The sequence below is a fragment of the Callospermophilus lateralis genome, chromosome 12, assembly GCF_048772815.1.
Source record: "Callospermophilus lateralis isolate mCalLat2 chromosome 12, mCalLat2.hap1, whole genome shotgun sequence".
Classification (NCBI taxonomy): Eukaryota; Metazoa; Chordata; class Mammalia; order Rodentia; family Sciuridae; genus Callospermophilus; species Callospermophilus lateralis.
Window position 1 is genome coordinate 50,891,396 of NC_135316.1, and position 21,740 is coordinate 50,913,135.

General features: G+C 31.0%; 1 protein-coding gene across 3 annotated transcripts in view; it reads left to right on the forward strand.

Annotated features, from left to right (window-relative positions):
- Tdrd3 (tudor domain containing 3) overlaps positions 1-21,740 on the forward strand; it is a 116,771-nt gene that overhangs the window by 76,203 nt on the left and 18,828 nt on the right. For all 3 annotated transcript variants that reach the window (XR_013092858.2, XM_076872088.2, XM_076872089.1), the window contains exons 11-12: positions 852-1,702; positions 6,456-6,581. Coding sequence is in view for 2 of the 3 variants with exons in the window: in XM_076872088.2 (XP_076728203.1) it covers positions 852-1,702; positions 6,456-6,581 (977 nt within the window). In the remaining variant the exon portion in view is untranslated. The remainder of the gene's footprint in view (positions 1-851; positions 1,703-6,455; positions 6,582-21,740) is intronic.

A 21,740-nucleotide genomic window follows, 5' to 3' on the forward strand; every position in this document is an offset into this window, starting at 1 on the left:
ATGTGAAAAATAGAGGAAGATAGAAATAGAATTCAAAGTACTACATGAAATACAGCCATTAATATATTATCTACTATTATGTATTTACCATGTTACTACTTTTAGTTTCAAGTTGGATATTACCTGTATTATTATGCTTAATAAGATTTTTGATGCTCTTTTCTGTATTTTTAAGTAGTATATGCTCTTAATTACTTTGATAGGTCAAGAAATTATTTTTCTATAATAGCATATCTGTTTGAAAATAAACAGCCATTCAGATCCAGAAATATTTAAGAAGGAACATATTTGCAAATGCTCTAATATGAATGATAATGATAGCTGTACATATTTAAATTAGAGCAGGATTCAGAAAGGGGAACAAGTGTTATACAGTTTCATAGTCGTTTCTGAGTTAGCAATTTGAAGTTTTATTTTATTAATATTTTGGGACATGAATTACCAGAATAGCTTATATAGATAATTATATTATAAAAATGGAAACATTCAGCAACAAAGACAAATGACTTTTCTACCATTTTTTCTTAGTTCACATCATTGCTTTACTCATCCAATGGTGCTAACCTAAGACAATCCTATGTTAGAAATACAGGATTCTAAAGGGCTGGGGATGTGGCTCAAGCGGTAACACGCTCACCTGGCATGCACAGGGTGCTGGGTTCGATCCTCAGCACCACATAAAATAAAATAAAATAAAAATGTTGTGTCCGCTGAGAACTGAAAAATAAATATTTTAAAAAAAAAACAAGTAAAGAATTAAAATTATGAGGTAGGAAAGTGGAGGAAGGTATTAAAGTAGTAATTCCATAATTTTGCATTAATATGATAATTTTTGGTGTATTACCTTTCAGAACCTAAGTCACAGCTGCAACAATTTCATCAGGGACAGCACAGAATGTCGAGTACTGAACAAAATGAAGTAAAAGATAATAATCAACCAAGACATCTTCCTCGAAGTGATACCAGGCAGCCACGAAATGAAAAACCTCCTCGTTTTCAAAGAGACACCCAAAATCCAAAGTCACTTTTAGAAAGCAGTGGATTACCTAGAAATAGAGCTTCTGAAAGACCAAGTACTTCTTCAGGATCTGAAGTATGGGCTGAAGAAAGAATCAAGTGTGATCGACTATATTCTAGATATGACAGAACTAAAGATGCTTCATATCCTCTAAGCTCTCAGCACAATGATGGTGCTTTTAAAAAAAGAGAGAACTCTATGCAAAGCAGGTCAGGAAAAGGCCCATCTTATTCAGAGGCAAAAGAAAATCCACTTCCTCAAGAATCCATAGATTATAATAACCAAAAACGAGGGAAAAGAGAAAACCAAACAGGTCATCCTGATCATTTTTATGACAGGAAATCACGAACAATAAACAATGAAACTTTCAGTGGTGTGAAAATTGAAAAACATTTTAATGTAAATACTGATTACCAAAATTCTGTCCGAGCTAATAGTTTCATTGGTGTTCCAAATGGAGAGACAGAAATGCCACTGAAAGGAAGACGAGTAGGACCAATTAAGCCTGGAGGACCTGTCACAGCTACACCTTATGATGAGAAAGTATTTTACAATAGTGGGCCCAAAAGAAGATCAGGCCCAATTAAGCCAGAAAAAGTGCTAGAATCATCTATCCCTGTGGAGTATGCAAAAATGTGGAAACCTGGAGATGAATGTTTTGCACTTTATTGGGAAGACAACAAGGTATGAATGCTATAAACATGTTAAGTACTAATATTCCCAAATGTAACATTCTGGTGGGAATTTATAGAAAGCCATTACTTGGAACTGTGTATTTGGTTCTGCGCTTATACTTGTTTAAAGTCTTTAAACGGTTTTATAGTTTATAAAAGAGAAACACTTAATTTTTTATGGATGCTTAGACATCTTTCCCTTAAGATTTGATTAAGTTAGGTTTAATTTTAGCTTTCATATCATAAAATTATAGCAGTGATTAAGTATAGTTCAACTTTATTTCACTTGTCATTTGCTGACTTATAAATGTTTTTCATTTTAGTAAAATTTTACTGATTCATAAGGCACAAATTTGTTTGTGGTACAGAATAAAATTCTGCAGATTTTCAATTTAAGAGAACATACATTCAGGCTACTTTAAAAAAAAATAAGAGCATGTGATTAATTATTTACTTTATAATAAATGATTTAATGTTTATTAGATTGATAATTTAGAGGTTTTAATTTTTACATTATATGGTAGCTGAAAGGGAAAGAAGGAAGTTGGGAGAAAAGGAAAAGATAAAATCAGAACAAGCAGGAATCTAGCAGATCAAGTAAGAGCCAGAGAAGACCAACATGCAAGAACAGGAAAGGCATGGACAGAAGGCCCCTTGGAGAGAAGTATTTTGTACATTCTCCTTTTACCCAACATGTTTTCAACCAACTGCTCTTCTTATCATTGAAGGCTTGACCTGAACATCAGCTCCTAGAAGAAGCATCTATGATTTCCCTCAAAAGTGATTTTCCTTCTCAATGCTTTGTTCACTTTAATTTTAAACTTACCATAATTTGTAAATATTTTTGGTTTTGGTTCCTCAATTGGTATCTTTCTCCTCTGCCTTACTATTAAATTCTTTAAAGGTAGGATTATGCCTGGTTTACTCCTCCCTACAGCATAGGGTTGTTTTTTGTTTTTTTGTTTTGGTTTTTTTTTTAATTGTTGACTATTGATTAGTTAACCTAGGTGGGGATACTTAACAGAAAAAAATAGAGTGGTGAGGGGTCTGAAATAAGTATTTCATAATTAGAATTTTATTAATTGATAAAGTAAGGGTGTGTCCATGCAAGTGGGTGTGTTCATGAAAGTGTGTGGCTAACGGGCGTGGAGGTAAATGTAACTGAAGTTGTTAAGGAACTGAAATTCAGACAAGGGAATTTGGATGGATCCTTTACAAGGATGCCTTAAGACTTGGGATCTGGAACCAAGCCCTGTTATATTCAATGATTATAAGGTATAAGCATGGTGTTAATCATTACCTGATAATGGCAACAAGGGGGGTGGACAGGGTGGGAAATCTAGATGGCATTACCTTTTAAAGCTTTTATATGAATATGGGATAGTATTTGCTTACAAGTGGCTCTCTGTATGTCCAGTCTTTATTCAAGGAGAGATAGAAGGAAGAAAACAAAACTGTCCGTGTGTCGTTTTTTTCTAGAAAAGCAAAAGCTTTCCCAGGAATACTAGCAAGACTTTAATTAAATCTCATTATTTGAACTATTCCAAGTGGCCATGTTCTGGCTGTCAGAGAAGCTTGGAAAGCAGATGCAGTTTCTGCACTATCTAGACTCTGGTTCTACCAATTCAGACCACTTAACTTTCTAAAATTAAGGAATTATTTGATTTGGGTAGTAGGGGGTATTCCTTACATTTAGCTATTTCTCTCTCATTATAGAGGCAAGAGAAAGTGGTTAATCTTTATCAAACCAACATTGATTTCTTGAAAGGGAATGCCCACTGTGTCAGATGCTTTTGTGAATGACTAAGGTGAAGTTCATGGAAGCATGTTTTCTCTAGGGACAATGTGAAGTTGTTGATGACCTGGTTTGTAAATATTCAGGCTTTCCACTGAAATCTCACAAAGATTGTGGAAGTAAAGGCAAAGCTTAAAACCAGCCCTCCACAGGAATATGGACATCTCCTATACTATGTAGGCCTGCTGAAAAGAAAGAGAAAAAATTAGCATTGGTGATTGACTACCCACAAATGAAACAACAGAGAGGAATAACAGGTCTGCATCTATTCAGATAATTGAACTTAGCAAACAAATTCCTTCAACAAATATTAATTGAGTATTGAAGAAAACATTATGAGTAGCTGCTAAGTGCCAGGTGCTTGGAATGTATAAGATAATTCAGACTATGTGCTGCCACCCAAATGCTTCCAAATACCTGATAGGATAAAGTTTTAATCTTAATTATAATTATCTATAAAAATCGGTAATAATTAATTTATCTATTACCTTAGTTGAATACGTTTAAAAAAAACCCTAGCCTGGTTATGGTGGTTCACAGCTATAATCCCAGCAGCTCAGGAGTCTGAGACAGGAGGATCACAAGTTCAAAGCCAGCTCTCTCTTAAAATAAAAAAGGGCTGAGTATGTGGTTCAGTGGTTAAGTACCCTGGGTTCAATTCCTAGTACCATAAATATAAACTAAAAAAATTAAAAATAAACTTCTAGAACATAGTACCTAATACCCAAAATGTTTTAAGCTATGAGAGTGTTCTTAGAGTAACTGGATAATATTTTAAGGTGACTACTTTTTAAAAATTGTATACTTTCAGTTTAGGATAAGGACTATAGACTCTTAACTATATTATACTCTTAAGTATTGAAAATAAGATAAGCAACATTCTCCTGTGAAAGACAGAATTAGTTATCCTCTGAAACCATACAACTTAAGAGGTAGTTTTTAAATGTGTTGTCAAGAATAGAAAACTTTCCAATTTCCAACCAGAGACAAGGATGGAAATTTAAGAAAAGGAATTGACTATAACTGTCAGTAAGAAACCATAATCTTTGTAATTGCATTGTAATGATATTTTGGAGATAATCAGTGTAATCTGTTGTTTTAAAAAATTCTTCATAATACCTTTCCTTCTTTCTAGCATTGTTTCCAAAGAAGGATCTGAGAATTGGCGGGCAATTCTCCTTCTTCATTGAGACTGCCAGACTAGTTCAGCTCTTTCTCCCCTCTGACCTGGAATATTTTAACAGCTTTCAAATTGGTTTCCTTGCCTTAAACCTCATTATTCTTAAATTTGTCATTAATAATGCCACCATTGTGATTCTTCTCTTAGAACATGCTATTGTTTTTCCTTGAAATCTTTTACCTGCTGATGAAATACAGACTTGAGCATGCATACAAGACCTTCCATTATCTGATCCTTACATACTTATCCTACATTTCTTGTTGGTTTAACCACCTTCTCACATCATAATTAATTTAAAACTGTTTTTAGTTTTTTACACTCAGCTTCATGTTTTATGTCTTTGTAACTTCCCCTGGAATACCTGTCATGCTCTTTATTTGACTAAATGCTCTTCACCCTTGAACCCATTCCATCTACCTCAGGTAGTTTTTCCTGAGCTCCTCAGTTTAAGTGCCACATCTCTACACCTGTATTATAATACTTATATAGAAGTGGGTTTTTTGTATGAATCATTTTTCTTAAACTGTAAGGTATTTTTGTATTAAAGATTTGACTTTATTTGGGGTAGAGTTTCTTAAATGAGGCCTTTTAAAAACTCACCTCTATGTCATGAGCTGAAAATACAAACCAGATAAGTGGTATACACGTCCTAAGTTCATAAGAGTATCAACTTATTTGTCTTCCTATGTCTGTTGAACTTCTTTGAACTGACACGTAACTTCAGAAGTTCATAGTTGAAGCATGTATGCAGCACAATTCACAGAACACAAGAATGTGAGGCTAAAAAATAAAGGAGGAAGTGAGAAAGTGTTATGTATACCCCAGACTAAGACAGAGTCCCAACATGGTGACTAAACCTGCAACAACCAGACCTGGGAAGGAAAACCATGGATTCACTGAATACTTTTGTAGTACAAAATACACTAGTTAAATATAGCTAAAAACCAATTATTTCCTTATATTATTGGGGTAATAAGATTTTTTTTGAAGGATGTAGAGAATGTGAATTTTTATTGCCTTTATTCTGGTGAACTTTTGAAGAGATACTGTTAGTAGATATATTGTTACAGTCAAGCATCCAGCTATCCTACCTTGAAGAAAATGTTCTCTAAGAGCAAATTATTTTTTATATTTATTTCACATTCACTAACAACTTTCAGACCTATAATTTGGGTCTTGAATGTATTGGTCTATATTGAAGAAGTACTCTATCATATGACCTACTCTCAATTATCATAACAATTTTTTAATTATAATTATTATGTAAATCAGTTCCTTACAAGTCTGTAATATGCATGAGGTTCTCAGAGGCAAATTACACTGGGATAGATTGTTTCAAACTCTACAAATCTCAGATTTGACTGAAGTGCTTACTCCTTACTCAGTATCCTTACCTTACTCCAGCCATTTGTGATAAAGAAGTAATGACCTTTTTTCTTTGTAATTTATTTTTGTAATATATTTCTCTTTTTAAAATAAATTGCTTGTTAATATATTCTGATTTGTATCTATGTATTACCTTATCAGTATTAGAGGGTGAACTAATGGTAGGGTTTCTTTCTTAAAAATATTATATTCATTGTCTAGTTAAACAGACCATCTCTAGAAGGCATAAAAATAGGGCCACATACATTTTTATATTAAACTTTTTGTTAAATAAACTTAAATAGCAAAAAAACTACATTATGCATTGTTATAGTGATACACCTTGAAAATTTGTATTTCCATTAACCTTGCCTTGGAGGACAGCATTGATTGTCATACTAAAATTCCTTTTTTCCTTCTCAGTTTTACCGAGCAGAAGTTGAAGCCCTCCATTCTTCTGGTATGACAGCAGTTGTTAAATTCGTTGATTATGGAAACTACGAAGAGGTGCTACTAAGCAATATCAAGCCCATTCAGACAGAGGCATGGGTACGTGATCCAAATTCTGTACAAAGGCATAATCTATTTTGAAGAAAACATATAGCTCTAAAACATTAGTTATAGTCATACAAAATTTGCAAATGGAAAAATGTTTTGAATTTGTTTAAAACTGGCTACCCCAAAATAAGATTTTAATTTAATAATTTTTCTGAACTAAAATAAAAATGATTGCATTGGAATTACTTTTCTTGTATAATGTGCTGTTTTATTACTTTGGAAATAGGTACTCTTATTTACATGTTTGCCAAAAATTTATATTTGTAAAATGGGTTTTTATGCATATTTTGTTCTTTCCCATATTGTTATTTTAAATCTGACTAAACTATGTCCAGCAGTTGTAATAGTTAAATCTCTGTTGGATGCATGTATATTGCTTATTCTTCTAGTTACATGTAAAATTTTAAAAAATACTTTAAATTATATATGAATTCACACTGCATTTGCCCCCCCATACACATACACACAAATATATGTACAGATTAACAATAAATATCTGTTTAATAATTATTTGATTAGTTTTATTGCCAAATGTTTGTCAAATCTGTGTGATAACTTTGATGATATAATTTAGAGCTTACTAGCCTCATTTAGAGTCCATTTTATATAGAACTCATGATTTTGTATAGTTTCTCAGCCACACTTGGGCAAAAACCTGGGCATAAGAAATCTTAGAATTAGTTTAATAAAATTTTTCTTATTTTTCTCACATCTCCCTGTGGGTAGTTGTAAATAAATTTATTATTGTAAGCCTAATTTGTTCCTATTTCCCTAAAATACCAAAATATGCCAGAAAATTATATTTAGAAAGTAGCCTTTATCCTTGAAGCATACATTGTTCTCTCATGAGCTGATTTTAGTTTTGGTTTTTTAAAGTTTTCTTTTGTATCTTTACTGGTTCCTCTACCCTCAAATATAAATAAAACAACAACATGGAACCTAATAGCAATAATCCATGTTAGGAGCCATGGATCTTTATTTTCTGCCTTTTTTTTTTCCTAAAAAAAATCATTTTCTAGATGATTTATCATCTTATATTTTACAATTTGACATTACTATTGGTTAACAGGTTTACTTGAGAGATACTTTTTCTTGCTCTCATTTTTTAAAGTTTAACTGCTTTTCTTCTAAAAGACTGAAATACCATCAATATATAATTTATGCTTTTCTTTTCTTGGAGATATTTGATTTAACCATATATTTACTCTTGTTCTCATTATAAATATTTTCATTCTATTTTTCCCATTAATATACTTAATCTAGTTTTGATGATGAAAGTAATTATTTATTGATCTATATTTCTAGACTTTAAGTTCTGGTTTGCTATTCTATATATACTCCTAATAGGTTTTAACCTTAATAAAGAATCAGAAATAGAATTCTTATGTGATTTAGCTTTTTAAAAAAATTTTATACACTTAGTCAGAATTTAATTCTTTTCTCCTTAAAGAAAATTTAGTTTTCTTACCTTGCTTCTTCTCACCTTTCTTTAAAAGTTCCAAGGTGATAAGGATCACATTTGTTATTCCTTACTGTACCTCTTCTGTTCAGAGCTTTTTATAGTCAGAGACATTTTCTTTTCCCACCTTAATAGTTTTCATTGCCTTATCCTTGATTTTAAATCTATGCAAACTTAGCTGGAGAATATATTTATCAGATGTCATAGCCCATGTAATGATTCTGTGCTGAACAACTATACTTCATTTTTTTTTGCTTACCCATTTGTGAATACTCATCTATGATTTAGTTTGCTATTTTTAAACTCATTTTCTTTTCCTGTTTTTTATTTAAAAGTCTTTTATAAGGTACTTAAAATATTTTTCAAAAAGAATCAGGATAAATCATTAAATATTTTGGAAGTGTTAGTATTTCTTTAATTCTATTTGTACATAATCAAATGATTCTTAATGGTTTATAATTTTGCAAAAATGAATATTTTTTTATTTTCGTGAATAATTGCCTTGGTTGAGAGAAACCTCTCCTTCTTGAAATATAGAGGCCACTAATTTAATATTTCTTCATTATTCACCATTAAAATATATATGTGTGTGTGTGTGTGTGTGTGTGTGTGTGTGTGTACACGTATACATAAAAAGCCCCTGCAGAAATATAACCTATGTGAATGTTAGTACATGTAATGTAAAGTTAGTGTGTGATTCTCTTAGCTGCCAACAGTGTTAATGTTGTGGACTGTGAGCACTTTTTCTTTTTGTGACTAGAGACTATAACATGGTTTAAATTAATCAAATATGTATATAATTATCAAAAAGAATGGCATTCACTGTATCAATAAGAAGATAACACTAATTGATAAGTCATACTAGTAAAACTAAAGGGCTGCAAAGGTGCAAGGAAGTTGTTCAAGTCCTTAGCACAGTTATTCATTTACACTGTGGATTGTGGAATTTTTAATTTTTTAACTCTTGCACTACAAATGTGCATTAGTATTTTTATTGTGAAATGATACTGTATCTTTTATTAAGATTTATGTTTGTTATTGGCACACGATTTTAGATAACCTCTTAAGTTTTCAGTTTTCCCCAGTGTAAGTGAAGACCTTTTAAGTAGTTTGCAAAAAAAAAAAAAGAGAGAGAGAGAGAAAAGGAAAAAAAAACCCTGCATTTAAGCCAAAAGCCTTTACAGAAGTCAGTTGCTTGTATTGTTTCTTAGAGGTTTAAGGATCAAGCATTAAATAAAAAGCATGAAATATTAAGAGACTCAATGACTAAGTTAACAGTCTATTGTATGAAAAATTAAAATAAAAATCAAGTAAATACTTTAAATCTAAGTGTTAATGTTTTTCTCATGAGATTTAGGAATTTTTTCGCCTTACATATGTCTATAGACCAATTATTTATTTCCCTTTTTTCTCTGGAGATACCTTTTTAGTTCCAGAACATATTCAGGGATGATATTTTAAATGGCCAAATATATGTTTTAAATATTATTAAAGACTTTATTTCTTCCAAAATGATTGACTGAACTTTTTGGTAAGTCATGCTCAATTTTGGCTTTCTTGTTATTCCTCTAGCTAGATTTCACCTGGTTCTTTTGGCTACCGTAAAACATTCTGTCTTCTTTCCTTTATTGTAGTGAACTTTCTAATTATCACATGTAATGTGAAATTTATAGCTCATTGTGAATTGGGTAAATGCTTTAACTTTTTTTCTGGCTTTTGTTTTGTAAAGATTGAGTCTTTGCACCATTGTAGGGTTTTCCATATGTTAGCAAAGCAAATGAAACATAATGGAGTCTCATGTATTTCTTATGAAATACATGGAGAAACAGTATTATTTTATATTTTTAACTACCGCATGAGAAAATATTATGGCCCTTTCCCAACTGGCTCCTTGTAATTCTAAAACTATTAATAGAAAACCAGTAAACAGATGCCCCGGGCAATTTGGAAGCACTGTAAAATACCTTGGCACTACTGCTCAGACTGCTGCTCTGACAATCCTTTTGTGTGTTTTGGGTGCTGTTGCTACTGAATTGTTCTTCTAAACCTGGGAGGAGGCTGTTGAGTTCTGATTTTCCACATACATTCAGGACCTGGATTCTACTGAAACTTTTATGTCCTAAGCAGTGTTTTAGAACATGATGGTATCTAAACTTTTCAAAGTTTACAGTATCTGCTTCTTGCTATCAGGAAATGATCACTGTTCACCTGCTGTTTTAACCAGAAAAATTATGATTGTGTAGGTAATGTTTGATAGGTAGATGGTTATTGTCTTTCAGGTGATTATCCTAAGTGTTTTTCTGTAAAATATGTATCTATTCAACATATTCTGTGCACATCTGTTAGATGCCAGGCATCACTTAAGTGAGAGATATATATAAAAACCACAAAATACACCAAAGTATCTGGTCTCTGCACAAAAGTAAGAAAGTTATAATTTTTACTATATGAAACACTTCAATGTCCCATCAGGATCTTCTTGTGTTTTGAAACTTTAAAACAAAATAATAGTAGAGAAAATGCTCTTTTATTTACTGAAGTTTTAGTTTAAGTAATATATAGATCTTTATTCTACCTTAGTTTGAAGATGAAATTTTTATGGAAGAAGGTACAGCAATAAATCTTGTTTATGTTCTTTTACTTTTTTATTATTATTTTTAAAGACAGGTGTGGCTTGTTGCTAGGCTGGCCTTGAACTCCTGGGCTCAGGTGATCTTCCTGCTTAAGCCTCACAAGTAGCTAGAACTACAGGCACATGGCATTGTGCCCAGCTTTATTTCACATATTTAAAAAGTAAAATTTGTTTTTAGAAGAATTCAGCTCTGTTTTTTATAGTAATTGCAATGTGTATACTTTCCAACTTAGCATATTTAAGAACTATCAATCTTAAGTTTTAGTTTTGAAGTAACTGCACATAGTTTTTGTTGTTCTTTATTGCTTTCTTTATTTTTAATAATGGCATCTTGGAAAGCACATTTGAAAGTCACCTTTTTAAATTCAAATAACATTCACAAAAACTCATAGATTATTCTTATACTAATAAAAATGTTAAAATGACACAGAACAAAAAAAACTAACCTATTTAAATGAGAAGAAAAATGAAGAATTGGGATTTGTATATTAAAGAATTTAAAATAAAGCTTAAGTATTATTAGAACATATCCTGTTAACAATTTCAGTGACTTAATGATAAATTAGGTTATAAGTAGTTTGATTTTGATATTGAAAATTATAGTGGATATTAAAAAGAAGACAGTTGTTATACAAAACATTAATTTCAAAGGATTATCAGAATTACGTAACAGTGATTTTCTGCCAATTAGTATTTAATAAAAAGTGCAAATACTTAGTTGATCCAGTCTATAAAGTTTTTTATTCTTGCTGATAAATTCTTAAAGTAGTACAAATAATCTAGCATAATTACATTTTTTCACTAAACACATAGTTTGGTTAAAGTCACTAAAATATTACAATATGTTGGCTTCCACTATACATATTTTGGGAAATAATCAATACCCATTTTCTTTTGCAAAGTAAACAGTAAATCAAGGCAAGGTACATGGTTAGTTTAACCCATTTAAGAACATAATTTTCAAATTATAGGCTGTAGAACTTGATAACTTTATGTCAGTATCTTTCTTTCTTTCTTTCTTTCTTTCTTTCTTATGCTGGGGATTTAATCCACAGCCTTGTGCATGCTAATAAGCACATGCTCTACCACTGACCTGTGCCTCAATTCACCGTGTAGTATCTTTAGGCTTCATTTTAATAATCTTTGCTTGTATTAGACAAACTTTATTTCTTCTTTATCTATTACTCAACCTTTTGAAATTCCTACAGTAGATTGTTGATTATATAAAACCAATTTACTGGAGATACAAAATCTGTTGGCATAGAGAGGAGATGATTTATTCTTAAGTATACTCCATTTGCTTAAGTATGTCACTTTAAAAATTGTTCATTTCTGACCCTTAAAAGTCAAATTCAGATCGTAACAGCTAAACCTAATGGAATATTATGAAAATCTTGAGATTTAGTTTTGATCTAGCTATACTATTCAATAGAGATAATTTATTTCATCTTTTAAATTAATGTTAAAAATAATATACTACTTTAAGAATGTGTACAAAAGTATGTTTAAATTTTAATATAATATATTGTAATCTTTTCAAACTATGTAAAAACTTTTAAATGGTTTCTGGGTAAACCGATTTTCCTTTATTGATCAATAAAAGTACATATTTTATATATATACATACATATATTTTTAAATATATACATACATATATACACATACATGTATATATATAAATATATACACACACACATATATATATGTATATGTATATGTATATGTATATATATAATTTTTTTTTTCTCTTTCTGAAGGCAAAGTAACTCCCACAGTAAAGTAACATATCAGGGTATTACCTAAGACATTTTTCTTTTTAGTTAATGATATTCTTGAGGTTTCTAACTTTAAAGTTTTTAAAGCAAGTTAATCCTCAAATTACTTAAATATTAGTCATTTTTTCTGTCAGGTTAGCATAATTATTTGAAAAATATATAGCATTCTTTTGTTATACACATGAATTATTATAGTATGAGATGATACATTAATCTTTTATCATCTGAGTCTCCCTTTTATTAATGGCATGGACTTGTGAATATATTGTGTTGGTTAATTAAGAAGTAAATTCATGATGCTTTACCTTTATACTGACTATTATATAATTTTAATTTTTTTCCTTTGAAGTAATCTGAATGGGGCCTTTCATGGGTGAGAGCCACCGCTGACGGGGGTTGGAATTGTCAGGTGCAATTATTTTCTCCTCATACTTTTTTGATTCAGTAGACCCAGGGTTGTTCACTTCTAAATACAAATTTTGTCTTTTCATTTATTTAACTTAAAGGGAATTTTAAAACTATATTTTCCAACTCCTTTGAATTTTACCATTTCTAGATGGAGGACTTGCTAATATGCTCATTGCATGGGGAAAAAGTAATGAAATCAATGCATTATGAGGATATTTTGTTTTATTTCTATGTTCCCAAAGATGTCAGCCTTACATTTGTAAATCTTAAAAGGCATCCTTCTTGAATTAAAGAAAAAATGAAATTCTGTTTTAGTTTCTGGTAAATTTCTGAGCCTTTTTCATCTGCATCTAGAATACCAGTAAAACAATGTTGATTATTGAACTATAGATCATTTCCTTTCAGTGGGATCTCCCTCAGTGTGGTTCTGTGTCTTCTAAAGTCAGCGATGGTGTACCTCAACGATTTCGACTAAAAGTTGACTTATGATGCATATTTGATTGCATACCATAATGAGTTATCAGTTACCCATTCTCTTTTAAATCTTACACAGTCATCTGTGTATCTCTATTTAATGCTCTTTCTCTGTATACTTAACTTTTTTCTTTATATACTTAACTTTTATCATCTTGTTTATTAGTCATTTCCCTTAGTTTTCATTCTGTTTCTTAAACATTGTGTCCTTTTTTTAAATTTTTTTTTTTTAACTTCTGGTATCTTTTTGTACAAATAAAAGTAGTCTTCTACTGATCCTAATTTTCTGAACTTTACTGGATCTATGCTGTTTATTCTAGAATCATATCCAATAGGTTTTACTGTTAAACTTCTAGTAAAAATAGCAGAATTTATCTATCTCCTTGTGAGAAATACTTTGGTATTATAGAGCTTCCAGTTCCATTAAGCTTAGGAACTACTGGCAGGAGTTTTACACCTTGGCTTGAAATAAGTCCCTTAGTGGCCTGTCATTGGCTGAGAGCTCCATTCAGAAGGGAAAGGAAATACTGCAACAGTGAGTACATTTTATTTGCTTTTTAAAAAAACTCATAATTTATTAAGAGTAAACATAATGAAGAAGTTTTTAATTTGGCAGTTAGAGCATCATAAAAATACTGAAGTCATTTTTTGAGGGATATATTTTTCTTCTCACCTCATCCATTTAGTTTTCTAAAGTATGTTCTAAGAACATGAGTTCTATTTTATACTTAAACAGATTTGGAAAATGCTGTGTTAAGTAAGTTCTTTTTGATTACAGGACTTATTTGAGTCACTAACAAGTTAATACATATCTTAAATCTCCATAGGACAGATAATATAGAGTGCTTCAAAGCCTTATTTGCTCATGCAACCCCACCCTACCCTTCATATTAGAACTTGTTATAGAAAGTCTGTGTGAAGTACCTGGAATACATGTTAACTATTTTCTTAACTTGATGGTTTTTAAATCTCCCATCTAAAAAATGAGAAAGATTTATCCTTAAAATTTATTGTTATACATTTTCCAAACCTCTTATAATGTATATTTTTGTAGTTGTAGATGAACAGAATGCCTATATTTTATTTGTTAATTTTTATGTGGTGCTAAGGATTGAATCCAGTGCTTTATGCATGCTAGGCAAGTGCTTTGCCACTGAGCTACAGCCCCTATAATGTATTTTTGTTTTAAATGAAGACTAAATGTATACAGAACAACTTCTCCTCAAATGAAGACTAAATGTATACAGAACAACTTCTCCTCAAACAACAAACATTTCAAGATTTTCTATGACTAGGGGGCAAAATATTTTTCTGAAATTTTATGCCCTTTTAAATCTTTCTGCTGTTACAGTAGGATTTAATTTCATAAAATATTTTATTGTACATGTAATTATACACAATTCACTATCTTTTGTATAACATTCAGAAATTGCCATTTGTGAAAACGCCTTTTGTAGTTTTCATAATATTATTGTCTTTTCTTATAATTCTCACCTAATAACACACATGATGTTTATATTTTCTATCAGTACGGTATTTCATCATTTTTTTTGGATTTTTTTTCTTTGGAGTTTTTCACCTAGTCTAAGGTGAAATATAAAACCCTCTCCCCCAATCTCCTATTTTTCATTAAACTGGCATTGACTACTATTAAGTAAAAAAAAAAGTATCCAAGTAAATTAATTCCACTGGGTGTGTGGATATTCTTAAATGGTGAAGAGGACTTATAAAGACCAATGTATTTGCTTTGTACTAACATTTGTATTATTCTTTTAATAATGTACCAGTGAATTGTCTTAGGCCTTTATATATTATTGTTTTATGTATTTAAAAGCTTGTTATTCAAAGCCTCCTGGGAAACTAATTCTTCTAACTGCTCTAGGTCTCCTGTTTTTATTTTCTTGATTTCATTTGTTAAATCAGATGAACTGATAATCTTGGATCTGATGCCAGAGCTCACTTGAGAGATCTGGAAGAAAAAATATCCTTATTCAAGTTATATCCTCTTTTAGGCACTTATTTATAAGAGAAGGAAGAATTTACTGTTGCATATTAACTGTAGGAATGCTAAGGAATTATATGAATAATAAGTAGATGTATACTATAAGTTGATGGCATTGAAATTTTAAGTTAGTCCATGAACTACTGTTGTTAGCTGAAACAGTGGAAGGAGGGCAGCAATTATTTAATTATTTATTGAATAATTGGTGTAGTCCTGGTGATCACCTTGATTATATTAAAAAATGACAAGCCTGGTTAATTTTTCTTTTCTTTTTTTTTTTAAACCAAATATTCCTTAATTTCTTTTTGTACCAAAAAGTCTTTGGAAAACAGATCGCCCTGTGTATGTGCAAAAGACTAAAAAGATATAAGAGAAGTATAAGATGCATTTCCTTTCCTCCAGATACCACTTAGTAAATATTGATAAGGCTGACATCAGAATGAAATGGTGCCATCTTTGAATCATTGCTGTCTTTGTTCCTGGTTACAGTTTTGTTATGTATGTTAAGTGACTGGAATACCATGAAGAAATTAATTTTGGAAGCCTAACACTGGCTTCCAAAACTCTATTAACTTTAACACACCTTTATTGGCATTTTTTGTCATGTTAAATAAATATGCTTGCTTCTCTCAGATTGTGTAATTAGGAAATTAGGGTCGACTCTCTTGATCAAGATTAACAAACAGCTTATTATACAAAGCAAGATATTAGAAATCACTTTTAATTCTGGTTCAAATTCTAAAATGTATGTACCTGTAATTTTTTAAGTGTTGGTAATTATTTTTTGATAACATTAAGTGGATAATTTAGTATAACACAATGAGCATTTTGAATAAGGTTTACAATAACATGGACAAAGTATACTAATGTACTTTTTTTTCATAAGGTAACCAGATGGTGTGAATCTTCATATATCAAGAAATCCTGAAATTGGTTGTCTGTACCCAAAAGAATATTAGACTTGATCAGATTTTTTTTAATATGAAACTGAAATCTTAAAGGGAAGAGAGAGAGAGAGAGAGAGAGAGAGAGAGAGAGAGAGAGAGAGAATATTAATTCTTACTTTAAATTTCTTAGGTCTTTTAGGTTACCCTTTATTTCCTTTTCTTTACTCCACATCTCTACCTCTCAGTCCTTATCCAGACTCTTCCTCCTCATCTTCTTCATTTATTTTATTTTGGTTTGTGAATGTTTGCCACCTTATTTATCTTAAAGGTGTCAGATTACTTTTAAATATTGGATATATTACAATCTAGATAGGACTGATGCTTAAGTGAAGAACAGTTGGAGTATCTTTCAAAGTTCACAAATACCTTGATATTTCTGGTTGATTTGTATTCCCTAACTTGTATAACTGCTAACTTTGCACTTGACCCTACTGATAGTTTTTCTCAGAAATGGAAAAATAGAGGCTGAAGTACATTGGGGCTTCTTATAAAAACATCTACAATTGATTAATTGGTCATAGTTCATTTGAGTTGTATTCTTAGAAAATTAGTAAAGGAAATAAATTTCTTCATTGTCTGTATTTAAAACTCATTAAAGTTTAAATAGGATGAGAAATTAAAACATAATTCCTTTAAGAAATCTGTAGACTAAAAACTAGAGAGTCTAAATTTTGTTATAGAAAATTAAGAAAGTCTACATTAAAAGTATTCTAGTCATAATTTTGAAAAGAATATAAGATTTATATCTCTAGAAGATGATGCATATACATTGCTACTTGTTGAAAATACTCAAAGTTGGTTATAAAAAGACAACTGTGAATTTTTTTCCATTTGAATGATTATAAATGCCTTACTGACAATAATCCTTGAGGGAAGATGATTAAGATAGATAAAAATGTAGCCACAGAGTAGATTAAAAGTTGATGGATGTCTGGTTCTTCAGCACTTTTCAAAATAATTTTTATAATATTGCAGTTAAAAAGTTTAACTGAAAATGTCAAACAAAAATCATAAGTAAACTTCTTTAAAGAATAATTATTAAATATTTTTACTTTTTGAAAAGAGGATTACTATACTTTTATATTCTAATCAATTGCACATAAATGGCAAAGTATAGCCAAAAATGATTTCTAGTGTCATTTACATTTATTGCCATACATGAACCCAAGGTTGAGAAATATTTTCAGATTCTTGTGTGCTTTATCCTGAAAGAATTTGGTGAAAAGGGTCACTGAGAGAATTAAATGTTTTTTGCTCTTCCTTGGGGAGAGGGCAAGGCTGGTTTGGGGCAAATTACTTCCACCTCCCTTTTTGCCCTGCTTCAGCTCCAGGGGAGCTGGAGATGCACAGGAGGAATCAGAAGACCTGGGTTCGAGTCCCGGCTCTGCTACTTACTACCTATGTGACTTTGGGTAAGTTCCTTAACATCTCTGGGTCTCAGTAGCAGTACAGGTTCTTGTGAGGATTAAGTAATACAATCGAGGTAAATGTGATTTGTAACCTCTCAACATCTACAAAAACATAAATTTTTATTATAGGCTTGGCCTCCCCTTTTCTTTTGTAGTCTAGTGTTCTCAGCTTTGCATTTGTATAGCACCCCAGGCTGATTGTACTCCTTTTGCTTCTCCTTATATTCTCTACATATGAGAACTGTTATTTCTATCCTCTGCATGCTTCAGAGTTCTGTACTCTTAAGAATTTAAAACCAGATTGATTAATCTTCACTATAGTGTGTAGACTACTATTATCCCTTCTCACCCTTCCTACTCTATTACCCTTCTTTAATCTTCCCAGAATTCTGTGCTTAGAAACATCAAAGAATGCATTTCTAATTTATGAAAATTCAGTCAGTGTTGGGAAAAAAGATTTTGGCACAGGGAGCCCCTTAAAGTCCTGTTTCCTAGCTTGCTCCTGTTGTTTGTTAGTAAGGTTAACTGGGAAACTAGAATATAAATGTGCCTCTAGTTCTTTCATCTTCTCTGTGGGAAAGGAGATGGAAATAGTTCCAAATTTAAAGTTCTTCTGAGGTCTCACTGGAAATCTAGATTCTTAACTTGAGGAATAATTGTAGAAGAAATAAGGGGCTTGATGGCTATTTCTTTGGTCAGTTGAGTAACATCTGATATGCCTGTTCTCAGTAAAATAAATGCTGGCCCACCTTCAGCCAAACTTAATTAACAGTGCTGTCTTTAGAAAGCACTCAGTTTATGGAGGGTGCATGTTGCTGAGGTAAAAGTAGAATTTGCCTTCTGGATTACATCTGACTTCAAATCAGGGAATCCTTATGAGGACTAAGAGCTTGGTCAATCCTCTCCCCACCCCCATCTAAGAATGCTTAGTTTGGCTATCTGTAAATAATAGTGATAACAGCCACTTACAGGAACTGCTTGCCATATTAATGCCTAATTACTGTGTGGCACAATAACAGTTACTCATGTCATGATTAACTTTATTAAGGCTTTTATTTTTTTTAGCCTCAAACCATTGACTTATGCTCAATATGGTTTCTTGCTGAAGTAGCAGTGTCATCTTTTTTGATTAAAAATTAAAGAGAAATACTGACTTCTGGAAGTAATAAACTACAAATTGAAACAATTAGCATAGTTTTAAGATTATTAATTAATGGGGGAAAGTAAATGATAACACTCATGCTGGCAGGGATGCAGTAATATGGGTACTCTTATACATTGCTAATAGCAGTGCGAATTGATATGATTCTTTTGATTTTTTTTCTTTTCTCCCAAGACTTAAAAGTGTTCATAAATTTGAATCCAGTATTTCTACTGTTGTTAATGTCTCCCCCTGAAGTATAGAAAAAGAAAAAGAGCTAATTGCTGGGAGATTATTATTAAAACATTTTTATAATAGCAAAAAAAAAAAAAAACTAGAATCGACCTAAATATTCATCAGTAAGAGAATGGTAAAATATCATCTATCTGAAATATTATACAGTTATCATAAAATATCATTATAAAGACTGTAATATATGGGAAGCCTTTATAGTAAGTGAATAAAAATAATTCAGTCTTAAATGAGAATATATTCAACATTGTAGTTGATTTTAAGTGATAAAGTTATGTAGCCCCTGTATGTATAAATTCAGTTTTATAAACTTTTTATTATACTTTCAATTAAAAAATTCAAAAGCAAGTAAAATGAACAAGAATTATTTTGTGACAGTTCATTCTCAGTTTCTAGTCTTTTAGTAACATAAGGAAAGTATTTGATCCACAAGTGATATAACCCTTCTGGGTTTATTAAGCCCAAGCTAACAGGTAACCACTCAACCAATTTTCAGTAGAGGGGTCTCATGAGGAAGTTGATGTTTGAGAGTCTATCTAGTAATAATATTGTGACCCTTGGAAATCAGCAAAATTCAGTATTGGAAAATGTCCTGTGAAGCAGGTTTTAGGCTCTTGGTTATATGGCAATATAATCCCAGGAATGTTAACAAAGTTTCAGGTCATCTTGAGCTCATCTTTATGGCAGGTATGAATATATTCAATAAATAAAAACGTTATTCGGGTATCTGAGCAAAGCAAGACACAATGTGTGTATACATGTGCATGCATTTATACACACACATGTGAAACACACTAGTGTTTGAAAAATTGTGGTATTTGCTAAATTATTCCTTTGGGGGATTTACTCAGTAAAGAGAGCAAGAAAATAAGGTAGGAAATTATTTTTTTAAGACACTGTTTAATTTCATAAGGTTTAACCTAATCTACTGACCTATTCATCTATTATCAACACTCATGGAGAGAGATTTTCCTATCACTTTCAAATGAGAAAAATTTTTTAGTGCTCATCATAATTTTTGTATGACAGCTATAAAGTGTTGTCCATCACTAGCAATGAAATTTAAAATAGGAAACTACATAATCCTATTAAGAATGGATGTTCTTATGATCAAAAAGAAGTCTGTAAACTACCATAGAGTAATCTGTGTCATTGGAGGGCACAATTCTGTCATCATAGATGCTTAATCTCTAATTGCTACCATCCCAAAATATTGGTAAAATTTCTAAAAAAAGAACCCAAAACAACTTAGGATCTCTAAAACTACAGAGAGTTTAGAAAAATAACCTGTCTCACAGTTCATGCTATGAATGTTATAACTCTTGAAACAGAGAAATATTACTAGGGGATTTATGAAATTGATGAACACCCCTTATTTTTAAAGTATTTTAGTGACAAATTCTCAAGTAAATGTACAAACTTGCTAAGTGTACAAAACAATAATTTGTATTTATCTAAACTTCTGTAGATAAATGTATTCAAATGAATAATGTTAATGTCAAGAATTTGAAAATATTTAGTGAATTTTACTGCTTTATTATACTTTCCTTCTCAAGTAGTCATGTTCTTGGAAAAGATAATAATCTATATCTGTAGATACAAAGGGAGGGGGAAAATTTTAACTTGGATGAGTTTTATAAATATGATTTCTGTATTTGATAAGCCGGTTGGATTTCTCTCAGTTAAAAAAAAAAAATGCCTCCTTTCTTCACTGAAAGAAAAATGAGCATGAATACCAACACATTGCAAAATCATTTTGTAAGTTTAAGGTGCCACATAAGAGCTAGTTTGGCATTGTGTGCTAGGTTCTTTGCTTCTATAATTCACTAGGATAAAATGTTTAAATAGCTTGACTCACACCAATAAAAGAAAACTATTTTATGTTGCATCTGGCATTATAAAGAATAGAAATTTACATTTGGGAACTGATATCTCACTTTATCGTATTCTTTAGTTTTTGTACCAGAAATTAGTTCTAAGCTCTGTATTTACCTTAATGCATTACTTTCATTATATATTTAAAGTGTTAAATGGAAAGCACTTGATATTTATTCGTATTAACTTCATAAAAGTTTTATTATATAATTAGCCTAATTTTATCCTTTAGCCTCTGCATCTACTGTAATATGTTGAGAGAGCATGAACTTTAGAGTCCAGCATAACCTAGGCATATATAATCTTTTTTAACCTCGGTTATATTTTCTCCTCTGAAAAATAACAGTAGAAATGTAACCTCATAGGGTGGTTGTGAGGAACACAGTAACTGCTCAATAAATATTTTGTTAGGTCGCAGGATGATTAAAATGTCAGGCATGTGGGTTCTGAATCAGTGATAGTTTCATTTCTTTAGTTTTCCTTTAAGGCTTTAGAAAGAGCATCCTCATTTATTGGTAATATCTGAAAAGTGATGATTTTTGACCCTGAATTGCAGAAGCAGCTACAAATTGAAATTAGAACTTGTATATCCATCCTAAATTACTTACCTTGGAAGGAAACCCTCACTGCTTCTTCATACCCTCCTTTTCTTCAAGCTAATTTCTTTTCTTTCATTTTTTTTGTTAAAATTTTATTTTCTGCTCAAAAATTACTAATAAAATGAAATTTTATATTTACTCTTAAAATATAGCTCTAATATAAAATCCACATTTTTT